The 24,923-nt window shown below is 42.7% G+C and overlaps 1 protein-coding gene across 10 annotated transcripts in view; it reads left to right on the plus strand.

Moving 5' to 3' along the window:
• Positions 1–24,923, plus strand: part of EFCAB6 (EF-hand calcium binding domain 6) — a 218,989-nt gene that overhangs the window by 68,801 nt on the left and 125,265 nt on the right. For all 10 annotated transcript variants that reach the window (XM_004771166.3, XM_045083732.1, XM_045083734.1 and 7 more), the window contains 2 exons: positions 2,476–2,600; positions 8,283–8,431. In XM_004771166.3, coding sequence (XP_004771223.2) covers positions 2,476–2,600; positions 8,283–8,431 — 274 coding nt within the window. The remainder of the gene's footprint in view (positions 1–2,475; positions 2,601–8,282; positions 8,432–24,923) is intronic.

The raw sequence follows: 24,923 nt of genomic DNA on the forward strand, positions 1-24,923 counted from the left end.
AATATCTTAAGAAAATAAATGTCCCCTATTTGCATTTTCCCCAAAATTTCATTTTCTTAATTAAGCACGTAATTCCACATACTGCTATATCTGATTCTATTTCTCATACGAACTCCTGCTTTTCTTTTGTCTACGGACTATGAATGATAAGGATATGATCTGCTCATGTCAGTTCCTTTTTGGGGAAAATGTGTTCTACAGGGGCTCACTACCAGGAGCTGTTGGTGGATTTGATGCTGTTTTTACCCATGTCAGAGAGTCTCTAGGTTTAATATTTGCAGGGACAACAACATTTGACTTTTCTAAATATATAGAACAATGTTTCCTGTTCATTTTGCATGTTTCTGGCTTTGCTATGTTTATGTTCCTAATAAGCCATCATCTTGCTTGTCAAAAGCACTATCTGGCACCTGAAGAAATGACATTGGGAGGTGGGGTTCCTTCCGTGCACCGATGACCTACGTAAGTGCACATGTAAGCTTTGGATTTCCTCTCTACCCCAGTTCACATCAGCACAGACCCTTTGGGGGAAATTAGCAGGTGGCAGGAATTATTAAGCTGGGCTGATGGGTGAGGCCTGGCGTGACTATGACAAGACACACCCTTGAACAAGGCATGGGTGAGTTCTGTAGCTAGTCTGGGGTAGCGGATTTAATGACACGGGTCCCTGGACTGCGAGCTCCCAAAGCCCGATGTTTACGGAGCCAGAGCGGGTTTCCCTCAGTGTGCCGTGTGTCCCTGTGTACCACTGTTAGAGCATCAGTGCTGCGGAGTGAAACACACACATAATATGCGGGGTCAGAAAACTGGGCTCCACGGCCGCAACTGAGTCAGAGCCCAGTTCTGTGGGTTCGCTTCCCTGTCACTGGATGAGGCTCTCAAGTGTGTTTGGAGATGCCAGTTTCAAATGCCTGGCCCACCAAGGCCGCAGAATTTCAGACCAAGTTCTGCCTTTGTATTTCATTATATAGCCAGCGGGGTCCACCGGGGGAAGCTATTTTTCTTTTACTTTTTTCTTTCTTGCTTTTCTTTTCTTTTCTTTCTTTTTTTTTCCCCCCGTTGTTTTTTGAGGTAGGAAATGGAATTCCAGATGACTGGCAGTTTGTTAACTGCAGCTGAGTCGTTGTAAGTGTGCTTAATTTGAGTGAAGCTTATTTGCAGACATTTTAGGAAATAAATCTGGGAAACCATTTGTGATTCTTTGCAGTCGACTTTGAGAAAGAAAACGGCTATATTTTAGATTTATTTTATTCTCTTTTATTATAAAAGTAATACAAGCTGGCTGCAAAAAAGGCAGAAACCACAAAAAACACGAATAACAATCCCCGGATTCCTTCCACCTGAATCCTACCACTGTGTTCTTTTTGATGTATTGTCCTCCCCAATTTATTTTCTGCTGCATGGCTGGGTAGATGGATGGCTGGGGGGGTGTAGGTGGATGGGTAGACCTGCAAATACACAACATATGTATTAGAATGAAAATTAAATTATGCTAGTCATCCTTTCAATCATGAAACAATACATATCAAGGAAAAATTTCCACGCCTATTAATTTAGACAGGCACCTTTGTTTTTAATGTCTGTGGTATTTTAGAGGCTTGATGAGCCATAAGTTATAAAACCAATCCTCTATTAATGGGCATTTGAATTGTTTCAATTTTTAAAAATCTTGAAACAGTGCAGAAAATACCTGCACCCATATACGTCTGTTGAGTAGTCATGTAATTCTATTTGTGTAAAATTCTAGGAGATTTCAGAGTGTTTAGGTCCCAGGTTTTCTATACATAGGCCAGAACCGATTTCTTCATCATTCCCTTGTATCCATGCCTCTTTGACAAGTGGAAAAAAATTAACTTGTTTTCGTTAGACTTACAATTACCAATGAGTTTGAGTACTTTTTCATACATCTGTTGTGTTTTTAGTTCTTTTCATGTGAATTACCTGTTTATAACCTTAGTCTATTGTTCTGTGAGTACTTATCTGATTGATTCATAAGAGCTACTCATGCATCATGGTAATTAACCTACACTTTTTCTCACTTGTTTTTCTTTCATTGTGATTTGTGTGTGTGTGTTTTTAACCAAACAAAAAATAAATATTTGTACCATCAGACCTATCCATTATTTAAATGATTTGGGGCTATAATGTGTCCCTTGGAAAGACTGTGCACAGAGATTGTATGCTATGTAATATCCATCTTAATTTTCTTCTGCTGCTTTCATGGTTTTATTATTTCACTTGGTGTACTTTTTACTCTATCTAAGGTTTATCCTAGCACAAGATAGCAGGTTGATTCACATTTTTTCCCAAGTTGTTCAGCCAATTATTTCAATACCATTTATTACATGGCTTCTCATGCTTTTGATCCATTCTGGTCCTACTTTTTACCGGACAGCTTAGGATGAAAAGGGAACCCTGGATATTTAAACATACCTTTGGCAACATGAATAAGAGGAAGCTCTTTTGTTTTAATAGAGATCTCATGGAACAATCAGCCAGTCAAGAATTCCAAAGAGGAGTGCCTGCACAGCTCTGCTTCCTCGGAAAATGTCTGGAAAAACCGGTCCTTAGACGAAATTGAGAGGACCTTTTGCCAAGAGGTAAGAGTGTCTCCCTCATGCCAGGGTTCTCTACAGTGTGAACTGAGGAAATTGACAGCTGTGGAAAACCGTTAGGTCTTGACGTTATTTCTAAAATTTGCTTCGATCCTCCTTCCACGTCCCCAACCCTGAGGCCTCCTTCAAGTCCTGATGACAGTCCTTTGGTAATAGTAGAGGTGGTGAGAGTCTGGTTCTTAAGCGTCTCCTCTGTACTACTCACATACTAAATGTGGTAAGAAATAGTCAAGACTGCTCTAAGGACAACTTTATTGAGTAAAATAAAGGAAAACTTGAATAAATGAAGAGCTCTTTTTTTGGATAGGAAGATTCAGCATTCATATCTGCTCTCCTTATTTCTGGATATAAGGATGTATCCATATCTATCTGGATATATGCATATCTATCTAATATACACACACACCCATATATAGATGTATATATGCATATACATATATGTAATACATATGTATATATTTTCTTTTGAAAAGTTATGGGAAAGGACTTGCAGTACCACATAAAAAATAATTTATAGGGGTGCCTGGCTGGTTCAGTAGGTAGAGTACTCATCTCTTGATCTCAGAGTTATAAGTTTGAGCCCCACACTGAGTATGGAGATTACTTAAAAATAAAGCTTTTAAAAATTATAAAGGCATAATATTTAAGACACTATGGCACTGTCTTACCGACTACTAGTAGGTAATGGATTGGTCTCTATGTGTGAGTTTAGCATATGATATCAGGCCTTCCCAGACAGTGTGGTGGATCTGGGGAGTGGCTCACCCAGTAATTCGGATAATTCACGAGGCAGCCATTTCGGGGAAACGTTTGTAACCTTCCATTCTTCACACCAAAGCAAATTCTATATGCATCCACTATTAGATTTAAAAATGTGTGTGAAAATTTTTTAATCTTGAAATTGAGACTTCCTTTTAAGAGTGATGTAAAGCCCAAAAACCATAAAGAAAAAGACTGATACATCTGATTATATTAAAATGAAAAGCTTTTGCACAGCAAAACTTTGTGTAAGCAAATGGGAAACTTGACAAAATATGTGCCACATAAAAAAGAGAAAAATCATAAATATTCCAAAGGTACGTAGAACTTTTAACAATGAATATAGAATTTTCTGGAGAAAAATGTCAATGAGGAAAAAAATGAACAAAAACCAGTGTTGATTAAGGTGTTGGAGAAGTGAGTGTATGTAATATTGTGTTGGTAAATTAGTAAAACTTGTTTTCTGTTATTGTTGTTAATAAATTTATTGTTTTCATAAAAACAGAACCATTACAAAATGCATTAGCACTACCAAAAAAGTAAGCAATTCTGAAAAGTACAAAGAAGAAAGTATAAATTATTCAAAATCCACCACCCAGAAATAATCAAAGGCAACATTTGGCGAACATAATTCTAGGTCTGTCTTTATTCGTATATATAGAAGGACGGCTGCCTTGGTGGCTGGGTGGGTGGATACATGGATAGAAATAATTTTATAAGAAGAGAATCATGCTCCTTTTTACAAATAAGACATATTTAATTTAAATGTCTTTGAATTTACCAGAGGTAAAGGAGACATGGCCCCCGCATAATGAACCCTTCTGTGGGGCCTCCCGTGTGCCAGGCCTTGTTGGGTATTCCCCTCCTCAGCCTTCCAGCAGCTCCGTGAAGGCACTCTTACCATCCTGGCTTCAACTTGAGGAAACTGAGGCATGGAGGGGTTTAATGACCAGATCAAAGTTACCCTGCCCGTCGGGCCTGGGGCCAAGTTTAAGTCCAAGTTCTTGTCAAGTCCGGCTTCAAGTGAAGCTGAAGATACATGTGCACTTTGGTAAATATTTCTTTACCACAAGATATATTAGGTCCTAAAAGGGACTTCAAGACAAGAAAAGAGATTAAGAAAGCCATTAAAAATTGCAGAAATGATGGTGTTTGTGAAGGATCTTTCGATTATAGGCAGCGCGGGGCGGGCTCTCACTTCCTGTGGCCCTCTCTACTCCCCACCTCACAAGTTTCGTTGTTTCTGTTTTGTTCTTAGTCAGGGCTTACAATGATATTAACACTCCATTCTGTTCCTATAATTCCCCTAGTTGTCTTGTCTTCGTTTCGTATTTGCGTGGGTTCAGTGCACATCACTACACTCCAGTGCTTACCATAGTTAATCCCTTTCAGAGTTCATTATTTTGATTTATTTTGGGGCTGGCTGGATTTCACTGTCAAGTAATTTCCTTAAGAAAGGCTCATGGGTACTTTATTCCCTCTGTTTTTTCATACTTGAGACTTTCCTACTAGAACAACGTGGCTGGATATAATTCTTCTATCTTCCTTTCTCTCCCTCAGAGTGTTGTAAGCATCATTCCATTGTCTTCTGGCACTGGGTGCTCTGGAGAAGCAGCCTGGGGGCAGCAGATATTTTTTCCCCTTGTAGGTGATTCCCTAAATCACCTACAAGGTGATGCCTAAAGTTTTGGGTTTGGGTTTAGGGGTGGTTTTTGTTGTTGTTGTTGTTGTTGTTGTTTTGACTCCTTGAAATTAAAAAGTGAAACTGAGCTGTACTGACCTTAAGCATTTTGTCAAAGTTTTCTGGATCACAAGGTGTTCTTTTTGATGGACAGATTCAGTCCTCCCTTCATTTGCAGAAAACTTTTTCTGTGTCGCTAAAGTCTTCCCCCACCTTCCGTCCTTGCCTCCTTCCCGCCTTCCCTCTGCGCTGCCTGCATCTTCCGTTCCCTCCGTGGTGTTCCCGGCTGTCCTCCCACCGGCCATCTTGGTCTACCCTTGACGGCTGCCACCTGCTCCCAACTTGACCCAGTGCTTTTGTCTTTTTCCTCTGCCTTCAGTGACAGTCTTTTGAGCCATTTCTTTATTATTCATTTGAATTTCAGCCTTGTCTCTTACGCTTGCTGTTTCTTGTAATGAATTCCTATTCTTAGTTTCTTTTTATGGCATGAAACCTTTGTAGATGATGTGTTTATATTTATTTGTAGTATGTTTCCTTACAGACTGAGCTCTTTGTTTTTTATCTGATCTTTCTTTTTTTTCTTCCTGTGGTTTTCCATTGTCTATATACACACAAATTACACGTTCTCTTATGGATGCATGGAGATTGCTCCCTGTTTTGTGCTAATCCACATGGCGCCCCTGGAAGGGGTTGCATCCGTATCTTTTGGTGCACCTGTGCAAAGGTCTCTCCAGGAATTACGCCTAGGAGTGGAATTACATGCCAGTTTGTAGCAGACACACTTCTCAGCTTTATTGGCAGTATCAAATTGCCTTTCAAAATAAGAGTTTGCTCACCCAACCACAGCATATGAGAAAGAAGTCCCGTCATTCTACCTACTCACCAACACCGGATATCGCTAGACTTTTTTTCTTTAAAGATCTTATGTATTTATTAGAGAGAGAGAGAGAGACAGCGAGCACAAGTCAGGGGAGGAACACCGAGAGAGGAAAAAGCAGAATCCACACTAAGCCCCGAGCCTGTTACGAGGCTCCAACCCACAACCTCGAGACCACGTCCTGAGCTGAAACCAAGAGTCGGAGGCCCAACCCGCGGAACTGGCCCAGCGCCCCAATTATTGTTAGACTTTAAAATTTTACTTTGTCTGATGCAGATAGAATGTCATCTCAGCTATGATTTTAATTTTTATGTCTCATAGCTTTATACATTTTGTAGCCTTTCTTTAGAATGTTTTTGGTAAAAATGTATTCGTTTTAAACTACTGTTTATTGAGTGTCCTCAGTGTGCCAAATTCTGCTTCATTCTAGGTCATTATTAGTGAACAAAACAGACACAATATGCTCTCGTGGAGATTGCACAAACTCACATCAGGGAGAGGGTATTCAACACATTCATAAATGCGATAAATACGGGAAAAGACCTCATTTAGATAGCGGATCAAGGGAATGTTTATACACATTACATGTACAAACAGAAGGAGCGTACCTTTTGCTGGTCCGTCAGTAACATGATGGCATGCTACACATCATTTAAAGCGTGATGGTTGACATAAGTTCTTACAGGAAAAAAAATCATGAGATACTGTTCAATGAAAAAAGCCCCTGTCCCATCTAAACGTATAGCCATTATCACATTTTTTGTAAAGTTATAGGTTTATATGATCATTATGGGAGCTTTTGCAACACTACAGAAAAAAACTGGATGGAGAGACTCCCAGGTGTCTTTACGTCCTTCTTTTTACTTTGCTGAATTCCTTGCATTTTTCCCTTTTGTTTCATTATAAACAGTTACAATGAAAATCCCTGAGAGGTTTATACATGCCACCAAGACACTGTGTCTGTTTCACTCCCTGCTCTTTTCCTAAAAGCTCTTGATTATGTCAGAAACATTGTCCCAGAAAAAACGTCAATGGAAACCCATGTCATCAAGATAGTAAAAGCAATTTCATTAATTCAGTGAATACACTGAGACGGTACTCCACGTCTGGCTCTGCCTTCTCTCTGTGAACCCATCGCCCTGAAAGAGATAGGGGCAAATTCAGCCACATTTTGGGTTAGTTTTGTGCAACTTTCTAAGAAATTTAGGCCCTGCAATTCTCTAAGTATTTTTAAAGGTCTTCCCATTAGATTCCCAACATTCTCGTGTACCCTATGGAAATTTCAGTGAATTGCTTCTTATTCCTTTGGTGGGTGGAGACTCTTGTGCATGTATTTCTATGTTCCAGCATAGAAAATATTTTTACAATTATTTTTGTTAATGTATAATGTATTATTTGCCCCAGGGGTACAGGTCTGTGAATCGTCAGGCTTACACACTTCACAGCAGTCCCCATAGCACGTGCCCCCCCAGTGTCCGTCACCCCACTGCTGTCTCCCTACCTCCGTTCCCCCCAGCAACCCTCGGTTTGTTTTGTGAGATTAAGAGTCTCTTCTGGTTTGTCATAATTTTTTTTTAAGTCACCTTATGTACTAGGTTGGTGGCTATTTTGTTTCTCATTGCAGTTAGAGGGGATGGGGGCAACAATTCAGACCAAGTGGAGAGGGTTGGAAATATCGGAGAGTACTGCTATTACTCAATAACAAACAGTGGGAAACCTTTGGAAATAAAACCAATCTTCATAGTATTTTTATGAGTCCTATAAAAATCAGTGGTTAACCTACTTTGCTGAATTTTAGAAGTCCCATAAGCGAGGCTCATTCACCCTGATTGTTTGTGATTCCCGTTTAAAAAAGAAAAAATAATTAAAGAAATGTACAATGTGTACTCTGTTTACGCAATCTTTATATTAATGATTTTCCTTAGTCTAAAAGCTACTTCTGCTTTTAATAAAATGTTGCCAGCTTTTTCGTTTGATTGACCCAACTTAATCAGGAGGAGCATAGCGTGGGCTCACAGTAGGAATGGCTTGAAAGTATATTAAGAAAGATGTATCAAACTGGCAGATCCACTGAATATTTTTAGCTCTGAAATTTGAGGTGAAGCTATTATATGGCTGTTTTTCCCTGAGAAACTTGTCTGCCTTGTCAGTTGAGTCGCTGGGGCTGGGGATACTCTTCTGCAGTGAGTTCATCAATTAAACATTTGAAGTTCAGAACGTGCCATCGTTATCTTTTTGATCAGTTTTTGGAGGGGGAAATGTGACGAGATTTTGGTAAAAATACACTGGGTGAACAGCTCTGTGAAGTGGATTTCTACGAATGCAACACTCAAATTTTCGTTCCCTACAGCTTCCCAAGGCTTATGAAAAGGTTGAAAAGGCCCTGAGTGCTGGGGACCCCTCCAAAAGTGGATATGTATCTTTGAATTACCTAAAGATTGTTCTCGACACCTTTGTGTACCGATTACCAAGGAGAATTTTTATCCAGTTAATGAAAAGGTAAGAGTCCCATTGTTTCCTTGACAATTTTCCCACCCTCAAATGTCAACCGTGAGAATAAGGAGCAGCTTCATTTATTTTTTATTAATGTCTTGGACTTTTTTTTTCTTGAAAATTTCAAACACATGCAAAAGTAAAGAGAATACTGTAAGGAATCCAGTCACGTACCCACTACCCAGCTTCGGTATTCAGCTCGTGGTCCATCGTTTCTTTTCTCTTCCTGCTCCGTTTTCCATTAACCCCAGGCATTTTTTAAAAGTTTTTATTTATTTATTTGACACAGAGAGAAAGAGAACGAGCGAGAGCCCAAGCAGGGGGAGCGGTGGAGGGAGAGGGAGAAGCAGACTCCCACAGAACTGGGAGCCCCAGGCAGGGCTCCATCCCAGGACCCTGAGATCATGACCTGAGCTGAAGGCAGTCACTTACCTGACTGTGTCACCCAGGCGCCCCAATCCCAGATGTTTTTGAAACAAATACCAGATACCATATTTTACTGCAAAGATCTCACTATGTGTTTCTCAAAGATAAGAGCGCTTTTAAAAAACATGGTAGAAATACTGGTTTTGCACCTAATAGAATTATCAATAATATTGTTAAACATCCAGCCAGGTTTCAAATCTAACCGATCATAGATTTTCCTTTACAACTTGAGTCAGGATCCAAATAAGGTCTGTGCGTTGCAGTTGATTGATTTCCCACAATTCTGTTTTTAGTCTGTAGGGTCTCACTGTCTTTGTTAATTTGTTCCCTTGTGATGTATGTGTTATGATGTGTTTATTACATGGTATTTCTTCCACCCGACGTCTGACTGATCTGCAGTGACATTTGACATGTCCTCCTGTCTCCCTCTCCCAACCCCCCTGCCCCTAAATGGATTGTTATTCAGATGTGTGTTCAGGTGTTCTGGCAAGAATACTTCCTAGGGGGTGGCAGGCACGTGTGGACTGGCTGTCTCTCTGTGTGGTGTTAGCAGCCATGGTTGGTCCTTCCCACAACCGCGCACTCACCGGGGATTATAAAGTGTGGGTATCGCCCGTCTGTCATTTCTTCTCTTATTGGTTGGAGTCCTCCTGTAATGAAAGCTTCCCTTCTTCAGCTGCTTGGTAACAACGAGACACACTTTGTGTAAGAAAGGCAGGATGTCCTGAGCTCTTTCCTTCGCTTACCACCTTCCAAGATAATGAATTGGTTCCCAAGCATCCTTCCAAAGTGAGCAATGAGCAATTTTTCATACAAAAATGATCATAATTCACGAGTGCCCACATATCTGATGTGTTTCAGGCCATCCCTGTTCTCACTGACCTTCAGTCTGGACCGTCTTGCCTTTCATGCTGGCTGCTGGGTCCTGTCGGTGCGACCCTAGCGGTCGCCGATAGCTCTCTTGGTTTCTGACATGCTCCCGCTCTTCTGGTACATTGCTTGCCCCCGACCTGGAATCAGCCATTTCTCCAAAGATCACTGTTTCCTTTAGAAATGGTGCACATAGACCAGACTCTGCATAAGGAATACCGTCTTTAATTTACCCGGTGCTCTGTCTGGGTAGCTCAGAGCACCCTGTCTCAGGGGAAGTAGGGTAGAGGCTACTGGAAAGATTGTCTTGTGAAGCTCTGGATAATTGCTGGACACCTCGGTTACCTAGAAAGGAGAGGCAAGAGAGAAGAGGGGGAAAATAGTATTTTTTTTTTTTAAGAGAGAGAGAGAGCACCTGAGCCGGAGGAGGGGCAGAGAGAGAATCTCAAGCAGGCTTCAAGCGTGGAACCTGACACAGGGCTCACAACCCTGAGATCATGACCTGAACTGAAATCAAGAGTCGGATGCTTAACTGATGGACCCATCCAGGTGCCCCAGGAAAACTAGTATTAAGCAAGGCCAACTGGGTCCCTTCCCCACAGACTCCTCTTTCCTTCTTGACCCTCCGTACATCCAGAGAGGATCACTGTGTGCTGCCACCGTGGCTTCTAGAGTAAAAGGCAAGATGTGGCCCTAGGAGTGAGTATTTCCATGGCTCAGAAAACAGTTCTGTTGTTCTATCCCAACATGGTGACAATTTTTAGGAAATACTTCGTTGGATGACCAAAAGTCATATAGTCATTTCTCTTTATTTCATTTTCAAAATTATACAAGTAATAATTTAAAAACAATAATAAAAATAAAACCCAAAAAGTCACAATCCACCTTATGTAACAAATTTACTGCTTTCACCTTTCCACACTCCCTTCGCCTGTATCTACATACATATGTAAGTTGTATGTATTTGTAATTAAAGTACATCTACAGTTTTACGTTGTGCTTTTCAAATAGGGATGCATATGACAGACAGGCATGATGTTGGCTTCATCATCTTCAAAGTTATTTTAAGATTTTATTCCTTTATTTATTTTTAAAGATTTTATTTATTTATTTGACAGACAGAGATCCCAAGTAGGCAAAGAGGCAGGCAGAGAGAGAGGGGGAAGTAGGCTCCCTGCTGAGCAGAGAGCATAATGTGGGGCTTGATCCCAGGACCCTGGGATCATGACCTGAGCTGAAGGTAGAGGCTTTAACCCACTGAGCCACCGAGGTGCCCCAATTTTATTTATTTATTAAAGGGAGAGATTCCACACTGAACACAGAGCCTGATGTGGGATTCCATCCCAAAATCCTGAGATCATGACCTGAGTCGAAACCAAGAGTCTGGTGCTCAACCAACAGAGCCACCAGGCACCCACAAAATGATAAGTAAAATAGATGTATATTGGGGCGCCTGGGTGGCTCAGTGGCTTAAAGCCTCTACCTTCAGCTCAGGTCATGATCCCAGGGTCCTGGGATTGAGCCCTGCGTCGGACTCTCTGCTCATTAGGGAGCCTGCTTCCCCCTCTCTCTCTGCCTGCCTCTCTGCCTACTTGGGATCTCTGTCTGTCAAATAAATAAATAAAATCTTTAAAAAAAAAAAAAAGAAATAGATGCATATTGAGTCCCTTTCTCTACCAGACATTATGGAAAGTGCTAAGAACCTAGAAACAAATTACAAAAGAGTCCCACAGCAGCAGGGACCACCAGAACGATGGTAGCTATGAAGACCACAATGGGCGTGCAGAGTAACATATGTATTAGGACACTAAGGGCAGCCACGGTTGTGCCATTGTGACAACGTGTTCTCACCAGAGACCTAGGGATATCTGAGTTGTGTCCTCTGTTGAGTTCACCCATGATTCCCAGTAGAACTGGACACAGGGACAACAGTGCGGTGAATACCAAGTATGGATATCTTGAATTATGAATCAGGTTTGTCTTCTGGTGCACATATCTGCAAGTTAAGACTTGTCCTGTCTTCCTGTCAACTCTTCCCTTTATAATTATGGTGTTACCTTTCTGTCCCTCTCGCTTCTGTGGCTTTCTTCTTGGATACTGAAATACCCGTAACAGTTTTCTTTGGATCGGTGTTTGTCCAGTGTGTCTTTTCTCAACTATTTAATTGTCACCGTTACTACTACGTAGTATGCTTCTTGTAAAACAGCATATCTGTGTTTAAAAAATTCCAAATGAACATCTTTGCCTTTTCAGCAGTCAAGTGTAGCATGTTCCTGTGTCTTGTTATGGGTGTGTTTGGGTTTTTCCCTTCTACTGCTCTATGGTTATCTCTGATTTTTCTCGGTTCTTTTCCTTTTTCCCTCCTCCACTGTGTTTGGTTCTAAGTTTTCCTTATCATGCGCTTTCCCCTCCACTGTCTTGAGACTTAAATAATTTATTTCTATTCTTATAGAAGAAGTTACCCTTAAATTTTTAACACATGTTCTGAACCGATAAAGCCAAAAGTTCACAATATTTCTACTGTCCTGAATAAAACAAGTGGCTTCAATGGACATGTTCCTATCTGCTAGTGTTTCAGTCTGGCTTTGTTTTGGTAGGACCCGAATTAGTCTTCATTATTGGGTGTGTTGTTGTGGGGTTTTTTTGTTTTTTTCTTGCAATCTGTGTTTGTTTGTAGGTTTTCCCAGATTTACCACTTTGTTGGCTCACCACTACTTCTTCAGTCTCACCCCTCATTCAGAATTCAATTTCCTGAAGTGTGTTCCGTAATAATCCTTTAAGTGAGGTGCTGTGAGTGGGCGGGGAGTGGGGGCGGCTAGTCTTTGTTTTCAAAAATGTCTATTTTCTACTCACTCTTTAATGGAGATTACACAGGGAATACAGTTCTTATCTGAGAGCTGTCTTCTGAAAGACACTCTTTACAGTCTTCTGGCCTCTTCTGTTGCTGTTGCGAGTCTGCTGTCTAATTGCCAGTACTTTCTGGGTGATCTGTTTTTTCTTTTTCTGGTTGCCTTCAAGATTTTTCTCTTTATTTTTGTTACTTTCCAGTTTCCCTACAATGTGTCTTGCTAGAGATGTCTGTTTATTTAACCTCCCCAGACACATGCTGCCTCATGGTGAGGATTAGTATCTTTCATGAATTCTAGAACATTCCCTGCTGCTACTCTTTGGGTATTGTCTCTACTCCACTCTCACTGGCCTTTTCTTCTGGAAGTCTTATTAAATATTTGTTGAACTTCGTCCTTCCACTTTCCCTGTCTCTTAGGCTTCCTTGCATTTTCCATGTCTTTATCTGTCTGGGTTCCTTTCTGTTTTCCTAGAATCTGTTTTGGTTCCTAAACTCTCAACTGTGCCAGATCTCCCAGTCTAGCAGGCTCAGGTCTCTGAGCCCTGAATTGGCATTAAACCCCAGCCTCTTAGTGCCTGCGGGAGGTCCCAGGGCTGCCTTTAGCACAGGCTGCTCCGTCCAGGTCTGACACCCTCCCTGGGCTCTTGTGGGAATAACTCACATTCTCTCTGTCCCAGGCTTCTGGCACCTGTGGATTTCCCTTTCTTGGTTTCAATTTGTACTGTATGTTTAAGATCATTTTGTTGATATATTTATTCCAGTAAGTGTTGATATAGTTGATGTATTGGTTGATATATTTCTGTGATTATATGAGGAAGTTGGGGAGAGAGCCACTATGTTGCCAGAAATCTTACCTTAATGTGTTCCTGCTGGCTGGGAAGTTAGAAAAGTCTCCAGAGAGTAAACAGAGCTGAATGGAAACTTCGAGAGATGTAGAAGAGTCTCCCACGCGGGTGGCTGGGGGAAGAGATGCCATCCAGAGGAAGCAAGCAGCATTCCACTGGGGCTGGTGGATGGGGTCATGACCGACCATCTGGGCTCTTCAGTTCTATAGACCAGAATGTTTCTAACCGAGTTACTCTTGAGTCTTTGGTTTCTTTAGATTTGCACATGTTCTTTCATTTATTTGTTTAGCCAGTCCATGGATAGTTCTGGAGCCTTCACTATGTGCCAGGTGCTGTGCTAGGCGCTAGGGACTCATTGGAGAGGAAGACATGGGCCCTGTGCTCAGAGGGTACTACCTGCTAGCGGGTGCGGTGACAGTCCACAGACGCACCGGGCTGAAGGGAGGTGTGCAGTGTGATGGGGCCATCGTGAGAGTGTTGGGGAGGACCTCAGGAAGCTTCTCTGCAAATGAGCTTTAAGCAGAGACCTGAGACACCAGGGGGAAAGCCCCAGGACAGGCAACCCCACCATGTCATGGTCCAGGGCCTGACAGAAGCCGGAGGCAAGAGGGAGCCAGAGGTGGGGTAGAGGGCGGGCAAGGCCTCGGGAGGGGACTGGGGTCATGGCCGCCGCCAAAGGGTCAGGGACAGGCTTTGTGTCCAATTCAAGGCCGGAGTGCAAATACTTGTGTACATTTTTATAAGGATCGCCCAATCTGAAAAAATAATAGTGATTTATATCCCCGTCAACGTCGTATGAGTGTTCTAGTTTCATATGCCTTCTGGCATTGAATATTAACATTGTTTTAAAATATTGATAGCTTAAGAGGTATAAAATGGTGCCTCGTTATTGTCGTAATTTATATTTCTTGGAGCAATGCTGGGCCCGGACCATTCTGTGAGGCCGCGCGCTGATCGCATCTCCCCTGATGGGGATCCTCCTTGTGTCCTGACTGGGGAATGCCCCCGCTGCCGGCATTTGAAGTCAGTTTTATCACCTTTCTGTTTAATAATTTTTTGTAATTAATTAATTATTAAGAGAGAACCCTTTTCTGTCATAAGCAGGGCAGCTTCGTGCTGCCATTCTTCCAAGCCTGCTGCTTCCCCTTCGTTCACGTGACACCTCATTGTTCTGAAGTTTATGTTTTAATATAATCAAATACATTAATCTTCTTTTGGAATGTCTTCTGTTGCGTAATCTATAAATTCATCATTCCTGCCCAGGCTTGATATAAATATGCTTTTCTACTCTGCTTGTTTTTCTTAGTCTTTGAAAACAAAACACTTTAATTCATCCTGACATAAGGTGGGCATCCAAATTCACATTCTTTTCCCAAATAGATAATCTGTTTTACCACCACCACTTATTATTCTTTCCCCCTTGTTTCTAATGTCTGCTTTGTCATACATTCAATTCTCTCCATAGTTTGGTTTAATGTGTCCTTCCAGTCTGTTCCATCACTCTAGATGACTCTCCTGTGCAGACATTTCTGTACAGTGTGGTCTACACTGGCCCATCCACCTGCTGTGTTGTTTGCCGTCTCACCTTCAGAGAGAACACCGGGTTCCCAGCACTGTCACGGTGATTTCTTGACCTTAGAGGGTGATGGTTGGGGACTTACCACTCATTATGTCACCTCCTAAGAAGAGAGAACCTGCTGGTTTCTACGAGGAAAGCACTGGCCTCATGAAACAGGGGTCAGAGGTGGGACTGGTGTCACCCCCAGTGGCAGCGAGTGGCAGGGCTGTTTCCTCCCTGCCTTGCTCTCCTCTCCAGCCACCGAGGAGGCAGAACAATGCAGACTGCTGGGAGGGACAGTGTGGGGACAAGGGCACACCTGTTGTTGCCAGAAGTGAGCAGCCTGAGCGCCCCTGGATCTGCCCTCGCAGCTTCATGGGTCTGTGATTGTGCTGGGCTAATTCTGTATGACTTTTGTATTGAAAAAATACCAAAAGTTCACTAAAAAAATCTGTACATGAATGTTCATAGTAGCTCTGGTCATAATTCACCCAAATGGGAACGGCTCCAAGTGTCCTTCAGCAGGCGATTGGACAAGCAAAGTGGGCCATCAGCACGATGGCATATCTCTCAGCGATAGGAAGGGATGAGCTTCCGACGCAAACGGCACTGAATGCCAGCGACATTCGGAAGAACCAGTCTCAAAGGCTGCTGCTCTAGGAGTCTGTCTCTAGGACATTCAGGAGGAGACAAAACAGTAGGATCAAAGAGGAGGTCATTGGTCTCTAGGACGGGGGTCGGCGGGGGGAGGTCCAACTCTGGAGGGGCAGCGCTGGGAAGGCGGTGGGGTGATAGAGCTGTTCTGCGTCTTGTGTGGGGCAGTGGTGACGTGAATCTGTATGTGGGTTAAAACTTTTGTAGCAACATGGACGGGACTGGAAGAGATTATGCTGAGTAAAATAAGTCAAGCAGAGAGAGTCAATTATCATATGGTTTCACTTATTTGTGGAGCATAACAAATAGCATGGAGGACATGGGGAGTTAGAGAGGAGAAGGGAGTTGGGGGAAATTGGAAGGGGAGGTGAATCACGAGAGACTATGGACTCTGAAAAACAATCTGAGGGGTTTGAAGTGGCGGGGGGGGTGCGAGGTTGGGGTACCAGGTGGTGGGTATTATAGAGGGCACAGATTGCATGGAGCACTGGGTGTGGTGAAAAAATAATGAATACTGTTTTTCTGAAAATAAATAAATTGAAAAAATTAAAAAAAAAAACTCAAAGTCTACACGGAAAGAAAAAAGTTCATTTTAGTTCTTCTTAATTTGAGAAATAAAACTTAAAAATACATCCTTTAAAAAAAAATCTCAGACAACATAGGAAAGAATAAAACAAGCAAGTAAAATAAAATCTAAACCTTCATAATAAAATGGCTGGAGAAATTATTCCTCCTATCCAACTCGAAAATGGATAGTATAGGGAGGGAAAAAAAGGCATCTTGTTGAGTTTGTTGTGTTTTAGAACAAAATACTCAAGATCTAGGGCCTAAATTAAAAACCCTAACATCTTGGTAACAAAGCATAAAATCTTGACTGCAATCATATTCTAGAGACTTTAAAAAGCCGTTTTCCATATATATTTTTATTTTAATGTAATGGTAGACTTTAATTGAACAACTAACTTGACCTTTATTGCTAATGTGCTGTGCTTTTCGATGTTGCCTAGGCTTTTATATAAAGTACATCTGTTAAAAATAAAATCAGTGTTTAAATACGAAGAGTGGGGTTTGAGGGAGAGCTGAGGGGAAGGAATAAAGACAGTGACTTGCTCTGACTTGTGTATTCGCCGAGATACTTTCTTATTCATCATGTGAACACGTTCTCGCTCAGAAACATCTCCCGGTGAGAATTTTCCCACTCACCCTGGGAGTGCCCAACAGAAGCTCTACAAGCAGAAACAGTAAGCCATTTAGCCCAAATTACATTAAGCATAGAACCAATACCCAGTGGTATGTTTTCAATTATTGTCCAAACCTCTTTAACCCACACGTCTAGGATCTCTTCCATCTATGTGACATTCTGGAAAAGGCAAAACAATAGGAATGGAAGAGAGATCAGTAATTGCCGAGACTAGGGGCAGAGGAGGGTGTGACTCCGGGGGATGGAGCACAAGGGGGCTTTTGGGGGTAAGGGAGCTGTTCTGTACTCTACCGTGGTGGTCTTAACCTCTGACATACAGTGGTCAGGGTCCAGACAGAAATCAGATGGACACGAGTTTATTGAAGGATGCTTTACTCACATGAGGGCAAGATTAAATGAAATCAGTAGATGGGGAAGCCTTTCTCTCCCCTGGGCCTGAGGGGATAGGAGAGGGGGCAGTTACTGAAAGGAGCAAGGCGATAGCTAAAGAGGAGGTCACTAGAGAGCAGATAAGGTCTAAGAACATGCTCATGGCCATGTGGCAGGGAGGGGGCTCGGGGGGTAATTAGCCCACCTTCTCTCCTCTTGCCTTCCAGTCCCCTGGGGCACCCAACCTTCTTTTCACAGGATCTCAGTGCTCAATGGTCATCTCTTTATTGGCTACTCTTTACTCTCTACTGGCTCAAGGCACGGTGCATCCTGTAGAACAGGTCCCTAAGCCCTGGGGATTTCCTCTCCGCTGAATGTAGATGAGTCATCAGAGAGCTACCAAGCATTCTATCAAGTCTGTTCTGGTGATGGGATATGTGGCAAGACCAGCATGTTCTGTGGATCTGGGCTTATTGCCACACCGTCACCACCATCAGATGAGTCCCTCCGTTTTTTTTCTGTGATGGCAGGGCATCCCAGTGGTGCATAAAGCTTTCTGGAGGTCCATAGAAGCGTTTCAGGCAGGCAAGGCAAATTTGCGTCTGGAATATGCATCGAGACAGAGCACTGCTCCCTCCATGTGGAAAGGGGTCCAATGGAATCTTTGCCAGGTGACTAGGAAGCCCACGTAGGGAAAGGGGCCATTAAAGGGCTCAGAGTTGGGGCACCTGGGTGGCTTAGTGGGTTAAAGCCCCTGCCTTCGGCACAGGTTATGATTCCAGGGTCCTGGGATCCAGCCCCAAAGCAGGCTCTCTGCTCAGCAGGGAGCCTGCTTCCCCCCTCCAACCCCTCTGCCTGCCTCTCTGCCTACCTGTGATCTCTGTCTGTAAATAAATAAAATCTTTAAAAAAAAAGGGGGGGGCTCAGGTTTGGCCTCTGCCATTGGCAGCCTGGGGACTTAGGTAGGCAGCAGCTAACTCATCTTTAGTGATGAGAAGTCCCTATTTTCAAACCAATGCACAGCGTCCATTCCTGACCACAATGCACAGCGATCTCTGTGACCACTTTCACATGGAAGCCCCTGAACAAGCACCAGGTTGCCTGGGCAAAGTGAATGGCCAGGACTTTCAGGGCAGGTCAGCTTTCCTCCTGATAATCCACGTGGCTGCCTCCCCCCCCCCTCCCCGCAGTGGGACTTACAGAGGACATAAATACATTCAGAAGCCGTGCTTTTTTGTGACGAGACAACAATTTACGCTACAGCTCGAGCCTTGCAAATTGTTTCTTACTCAATGCCGCACTCAGAACTGCTGGGTTACCCAGAACAGCAGGACAAAACTATCTCCAAAATCTAGAGACACCCTTCAAGCATACGAATCTTTTCTTGCAGTGGGCAGCCAAAGGCTAATTCATTGGTTTTTGACTTTGGAGGAACTATGCCAGCATGCCTTAGGCTTCTGGATCCCTAGTTACTTGACCAGATTGTAAATAAGACCTTGAAATTCCATGGGGTTTATCTTCTCTGCCTTTCTGAGGCCCCTGGGATATTTGTTATTTCATTCTTAGTAGATCCAGTTAATATAATATCATCGTGTTGTGGGCCAGTGTGGTGGTTGTAGCCACACCAGAACAATCCATGGCCACGTGGTGGGGTACCTGGGTGACTCAGTCTGTTGTACACCCAACCCTTGATTTCGGCTCAGGTCATGATCTCGGGGTCATGAGATCAAGGCTCCTGTTGAGCCGTGCGCTCAGAGCAGAATCTGCTTAAGATTCTCTCTTTTCCTCTCCCTTTTCCCCTCCTCCCTGCTTGCTCACTCTAAATAAAGAAATCAATAACTTAAAAAAAAAAAAAAAGAAAGAAAGAAACCGTAACACAGCTCCTTGGCCAATATCTGTTCGACTCTCCGGGGCAAGCCTTGATCAGAGTTCCCTCACATTATAACGTGGCAGGAAGCAGGTGATTTGACATAGTCTTGAGATAAGATTTGGAGGTGAACAGATCTCCCTGCTGTGTAAAGGGAAACTTGAAAAGGAGATTGAAACATGAGCATTTGATACGTCTATAGCTACATACCAGATGCCAGGGGCTGTGTTGATTTGCATGTGTGACTGGCATCATTGCTTGATTAAATTTACAATAATCCAGTCATTTTCAAATATCCAAGTAGCTCTTGCATCGGGAAATGGTGATTCAGACGGAGTATGGTAGAAGTCAGCCTCTTGCCCTTGTCTTTTATTTTGTGATGCGCTCCAGGGAAGTGGTAAGATTTTTAAACCCTTTGCTAAGCGTTGGGTTTTCCACTTGGTCCTTCCTATCATCAAAGCCCCTTATTTCATGGATCAAAGGACAAATATGAGGGTTCTGCAGTGACTAAGAATGACTGTTTCCATCATGTATGGAGCCTGGAGAAGTAAGCACAGGATGAGCCTGTAACCCTACCTGACCCTCTACAACATGGACTTGGGTTTCTTCTCTCCTCCATAAGCCTGCACCGTGACCCGGCAGACCATGTGGGCACCTGGGCTCCCCATGGATTATTGTTAGTTCAGAGTCACTATCTAATAACCCTGGGTGGTCTAGGTATTTTCTTTTCCTTCATACATAGTCCTTTTGGTATGGCTGAAGGATCTTCTGGGCAAGGTTTGAGGGAAGATTCTCTGTATATGCATATGGCTATATTATAGGGTTGTTCCTCAAAGATATCCAAATTCTCCCTTAATTAAGGGGGTTTGGGTCTGTGAATTGGTTTTGGTCTGTGACCTGGGCAATAGGTCATGAATTCCCACATTAACGACCAAGTCAGTCTTCTTCCCATCAGACCTAGAATTTTCAGTGTGTTCTGTAAATATCAGGCAGCACCTTGGTCTTTCCTAAGGACCCTGTGTTCAGTTAGCTTGTGCCAGAAACCCTCGTGGGCTGAATCACCCTGATTATGTCCTAGCTCGTGGTGGTGAGTTCTCCCAAGGTGTAGCTATAGAAGGAAGTTTCCTAACTCCTAACTATGAGGACATCTCATGGCTGTTACTATATTAACTCAACATCATGAATATCCACGAGGGGAATATGTGGGATTTTGCAAACTTGTTTTGTTTGCAGAATGACCTTGCCCTAGATGGTCATAGGAGCGATGAGCACAGCTCGTCTCTGTGCTCCCCCGGCCAGCAGACCACTTCAGGCCCTCTCTGTCTCTCTCTGGGACGTGCAGCTCTGAATTCCTGTCTCATGGCATGCTGGAATGGGGTGATGGAACGTGTCACAAGTGATGTGTCATTTACTACTAATAAAGTTAAAATAAGCAAGTTATTTTGTTTTCTGGCAAAATACAGCGATCATCCCCAAGTTAATGCCACCTTCAGTAACTTGCATGCCCTTATCTTTGAAGAGAGGAAGGCGCAACTTACAGCTAGCGTTAGTGCATGTCCATACCTTGGCAGTATGTAGGGGCACTTGTCCAGGACACGGGAAGCAGCGGTGTGGACTGGGACTTGGCAAGCCCCTGGCTATCATGTCCTTTCATACACAAGACAGCTCGAGCCTGTATCTCATGCACTTTGTTCAGGCCAACATCTACCCTCCCCCCTCCAGAATTTATTTGGTGCTCTGGTGGAGTTTTATTATCTTGGTCCATTTGCCCAGTGGCCTGTTTCTCTTAGGTGAGCTGCAAATTTCGACCCTGTAGCTACTGTTCTCTCTGTGGCCTCTCTTGGGGCCCCATAATCTCCCTTCAGAGACCCTTAGAAATGCAGTGTCAGTGGGCTTGGGGAAGAGGATGCTAAAAATCCTGAACGTGCTTTTTCTTACCAACACATATTATTAACTCAGAAGCCAATAAACCAGCTCTCGATCATGATGCATGGGGCAAATCTATCCCAGATAAGGCAATCAGGGAAGACTTCTTGGGGGAGATGGCATTTAAGATGAGACCTTCATGAAAGCATCAGGCATGCAGAAACAAAGTCTGCTGTGTTGCACAAATTTAGAGTGTATTTCCTGTGAGAGAGCATCCAGGCCAACAGTCCCATGCAGAAGCCTTCATGGAAGTGGGAACTTGGTATAGTCGAAGACAGGAGGAAGGAAAACAGGCAGCAGAAGTCCAGAGTTTAATACTGGACATGTTAAGTTTGAGATGCCTGTTAGAAATCCGACTACTGATGTTGAGTAGGCTATTGGAAGCTCAGAAAAAGAAGTCCAGTCTAGAGAAAGAAATATGGGTATCAGCTTTGTACAGATCAATCTAGATGGTATCTCAAGCCAGAGAATAGAGGAGGTTGTCAAGAGACAGCATATGGACAGAGAAGAGAAGTGAGAGATGGGGGTTGTTAGCATCAGCCGCTGCGCGGAGGAGGCGGAGTCAGCCAGTGATGTGGTCGGTTTCCCACACTTGTTACATCCTCCTCTGTCTCTCACCGTTGCCTCCCCCGCTCCCCACCCCCCATCACAGATCTGCCCATCCTTGCGGTTCTGATGAGTCTCTCCCTCTGGCTGAGCCTTCTTGGTTCCTCTGGCTCATGGGATTTAGTCTCTCCACCCTGTTTCTCTTTGCTGCCTTCTCGGACAGGACCCACTTGTTGAATGGAATCCAGACTGTCACAAATCTGTGTCTTCCTTTTCCCTGCTCCATAGACGGAGCTGGGTGCTGCTGTGAGTCTCTACCTGGATTCACAGAATGGGAGAGTACGATGGGAATGCTTAGGGCCCCGAGCATCAGGGTCCAGAGAGAGAGCTGCCTGAGGCAGAGAGAGTGTGAGAGAGCGCCCCCGGGACATTTTTAAGACTAAAAGTCTCAACTATAGCTTTGTGACCTTTGGATAATGGTTGGTCATGTGATTTCTAGCAAAATTGGCACTGATTTTTCAAAAATTGTTTCCTTCAGTGTTTATACATGTTGATTATAAAGGCTGGAAGCTCAAACTGGAAAATAGGGGAACCATGAAGGAAAAACAAATGACCCATTACTGTAATAGCCACAGATAACCACTACTGGTATTTTATTTAGTATATTTCCTTCCAGAATTTCTTTGTGTGCACTCGTACACAGACACCATGCACCCTTAACATTGTTGAGATCCGATGACACAGTATTATTACCAGGAGCATTTGTGTATGTCCTTGGAAAGCCTTTGAAGTTAATTTTTAATGGCTACAACATGTTAACTCCTGAGTCCAAAGTTTGAACATGTCCAAGGTTTTCGTTATGCATTGCTCAAATGCATTTCCGGAAGTGTTAATGTATTCTTATGAGGGCGGCTGGTGAGAGCCTTTTCGCCGACATTCCACATTGCCACTTCTAGATCCTTGTGAAAATGACCGGCAGAAGCAGAGTTGCTCACTGTTGTTTTGATTTCAGGTCGTTGGTTGCTGTTGACTTGCACGTTTTTCATGTTTATAGGTTTTAGGTGCTTTCTCTGTGAATAATTATTCGTCTGTGACCTTTGATGTTCTTCAGTGTTTTAAAAATATTTTACTCCAGGGACACCTGGGTGGCTCAGTGGGTTAAAGCCTCTGCCTTCGACTCGGGTCATGATCCCAGGGTCCTGGGATCGAGCCCCACATTGGGCTCTCTGCTCTGTGGAGATCCTGCTTCCCATCTCTTTCTCTTCCTGCCTCTCTGCCTACTTGTGATCTCTATCAAATAAATAAGTAAAATCTTTAAAAAAATGTTTACTCCAGTAGAAGTTACTAAAATAAAATTCATTCTCAAGGTCACAGTTTAATGAGTTTAGCAGTTGTATCTCTTTATCTAACTCCTGCCATAGTCAATATGTAGAATACTTTCATGATCCTATAATTCTACTCTCGGCTCTTTGTAACCAACCCTTCCCTTCTCCAACCCTCAGCTCCAGCAACCACTGATCGTTCTCTGTCATTGTCACTATGGTTTTGGCTTTTCTAGGCTTTGTCATAAATGGAATCATACAGGTTGTACCCTTTTGTGTTGGACTACTTTCCTCATTTAACCATGTTTTTAACATGCATCCATCCTGTTGCGTATCCCAACATTTCTTTTTTTTTTTTTTTTTAAGATTTTCTTTATTTATTTGACACAGAGAGAGAGATCACAAGTAGGCAGAGAGGGAGGGGGTAAACAGGCTTCCCACTGAGCAAAGAGCCTGATGCGGGGCTCAATCCCAGGACCCTGAGATCATGACCTGAGCCAAAGGCAGAGGCTTAATCCTCTGAGCCACCCAGGAGCCCCTACATTTCTAATGGCCGAGGTGTGCTCCACCATATTTGTTTACCACAATTTGCTAATCCATTCACCAGTTGACAGACATTTGGGTTGTTTTCAGTTTGGGGTCATTCGGGAAGATACTTTATAAACACTTACAATTCTTGGGGCTTATACATGTTTGTATTTCTCGTGGGTGAATACCTAATAATAAAATTGCGGGAGTGTAGGTTTGAGTGTATGTTTACATTTATGAGACACCGTCAAACTGCTTTCTGAAGTAACTGCTGTTTTTGCGCTTCCATCAATAACATGCAAGAATTGCAGACGCTTTACCCCTCCTTAATGCTTGGTGTTACCACAGTTCTTAATTTTACCCATTCTGGTAGGGTATAGAGGTATTTCATGTCGTTTAATTTGCATTTTCCTGATGACTAACGATGTTGAGCCTATTTTCGTGTGATTATTGACCATTCATGTATATTCTTTTAAAAAGTAGATGTACAGATCTTTTGTCCATTTTACGGGATTATTCATTTCCCTATTATTGATTTGCAAAAGTTCTTTATATATCCTAGATGCGAGTTCTTCGTTAGCTACATATTTTCACATATTTACTCTCAGTGTGGCTTGCTTTTCTCTTTTCCTAGCTTTGTATTTTGAAATACAAAAGTTTCTAATTTTGATGAAATATGTTTTATCTACTTAAAAATTTGTTATGGGTAATTTTTATGGGAGATCCATTTATAGTCAATTTTTGTGTATAGTGTGAGGTAAGGGTGAAGATTCACTCTCCTTCTGTCTAGATATCCAGTTGTTCCAGCATCATTTGTTCAAAAGGCTGTCATTTCTCTGATGAACTACTTTGCACCTTTGTTGAACATCAGTTGACTGTATAAGAATGAATAGGTTTCTGGACTCTAGTCTCTTCTATTAATCTATAGGTTTATTCTCACATCCATACCACACTGTCTTGAGTACTGTAGCTAAATTGTTAAGTCTTGAAATTAGGTTGTGCAAGTCCTCCAGACTTGTTCTTCTCTTTCAAAATTGTTGGACTATTCTAGAGTCTTTACCTTTCTCTACCTTTTAGAATCAGTTTCTCAATATTAAAAAAACCCACACAAAACAAAAACAAAGCCTGTTAGGAATTTGATTGTGAATATGGTGGGGAGAATTGCCACTTTAATCGTATTCAGTTTTCTACTCCATGAGCATGGTATATCTTCCCACTTATTTAGATGTTTAATTTACATTATATTTAGTAGTCATGTGTCCTTAAGCTCCTTTTGGTTCTGACACTTTCTCAGATTTCCCTTGTTTTTTCATGACCTTGCCAGTTTTAAGGATTATTGGTGAGATATTTTATAGAGGGTCTCTCAACAGGGATTTGACTGACTGCATTGGGACAATGTGTTCTTGGACACCACAGAGGTAAAGTATCATTCTTGTCACCTCAAACCAAGGGTGCATAGTACACAGTGTGACTTGTCACTACTGAGGTTGACCTTGATCATGTGGCTTAAGATAGTGTCCTTTTATTTTCAACCTATC

Source organism: Mustela putorius, unplaced genomic scaffold, assembly GCF_011764305.1.
Source record: "Mustela putorius furo isolate JIRA1106 unplaced genomic scaffold, ASM1176430v1.1 tig00000738_pilon_pilon_pilon, whole genome shotgun sequence".
Classification (NCBI taxonomy): domain Eukaryota; kingdom Metazoa; phylum Chordata; class Mammalia; order Carnivora; family Mustelidae; genus Mustela; species Mustela putorius.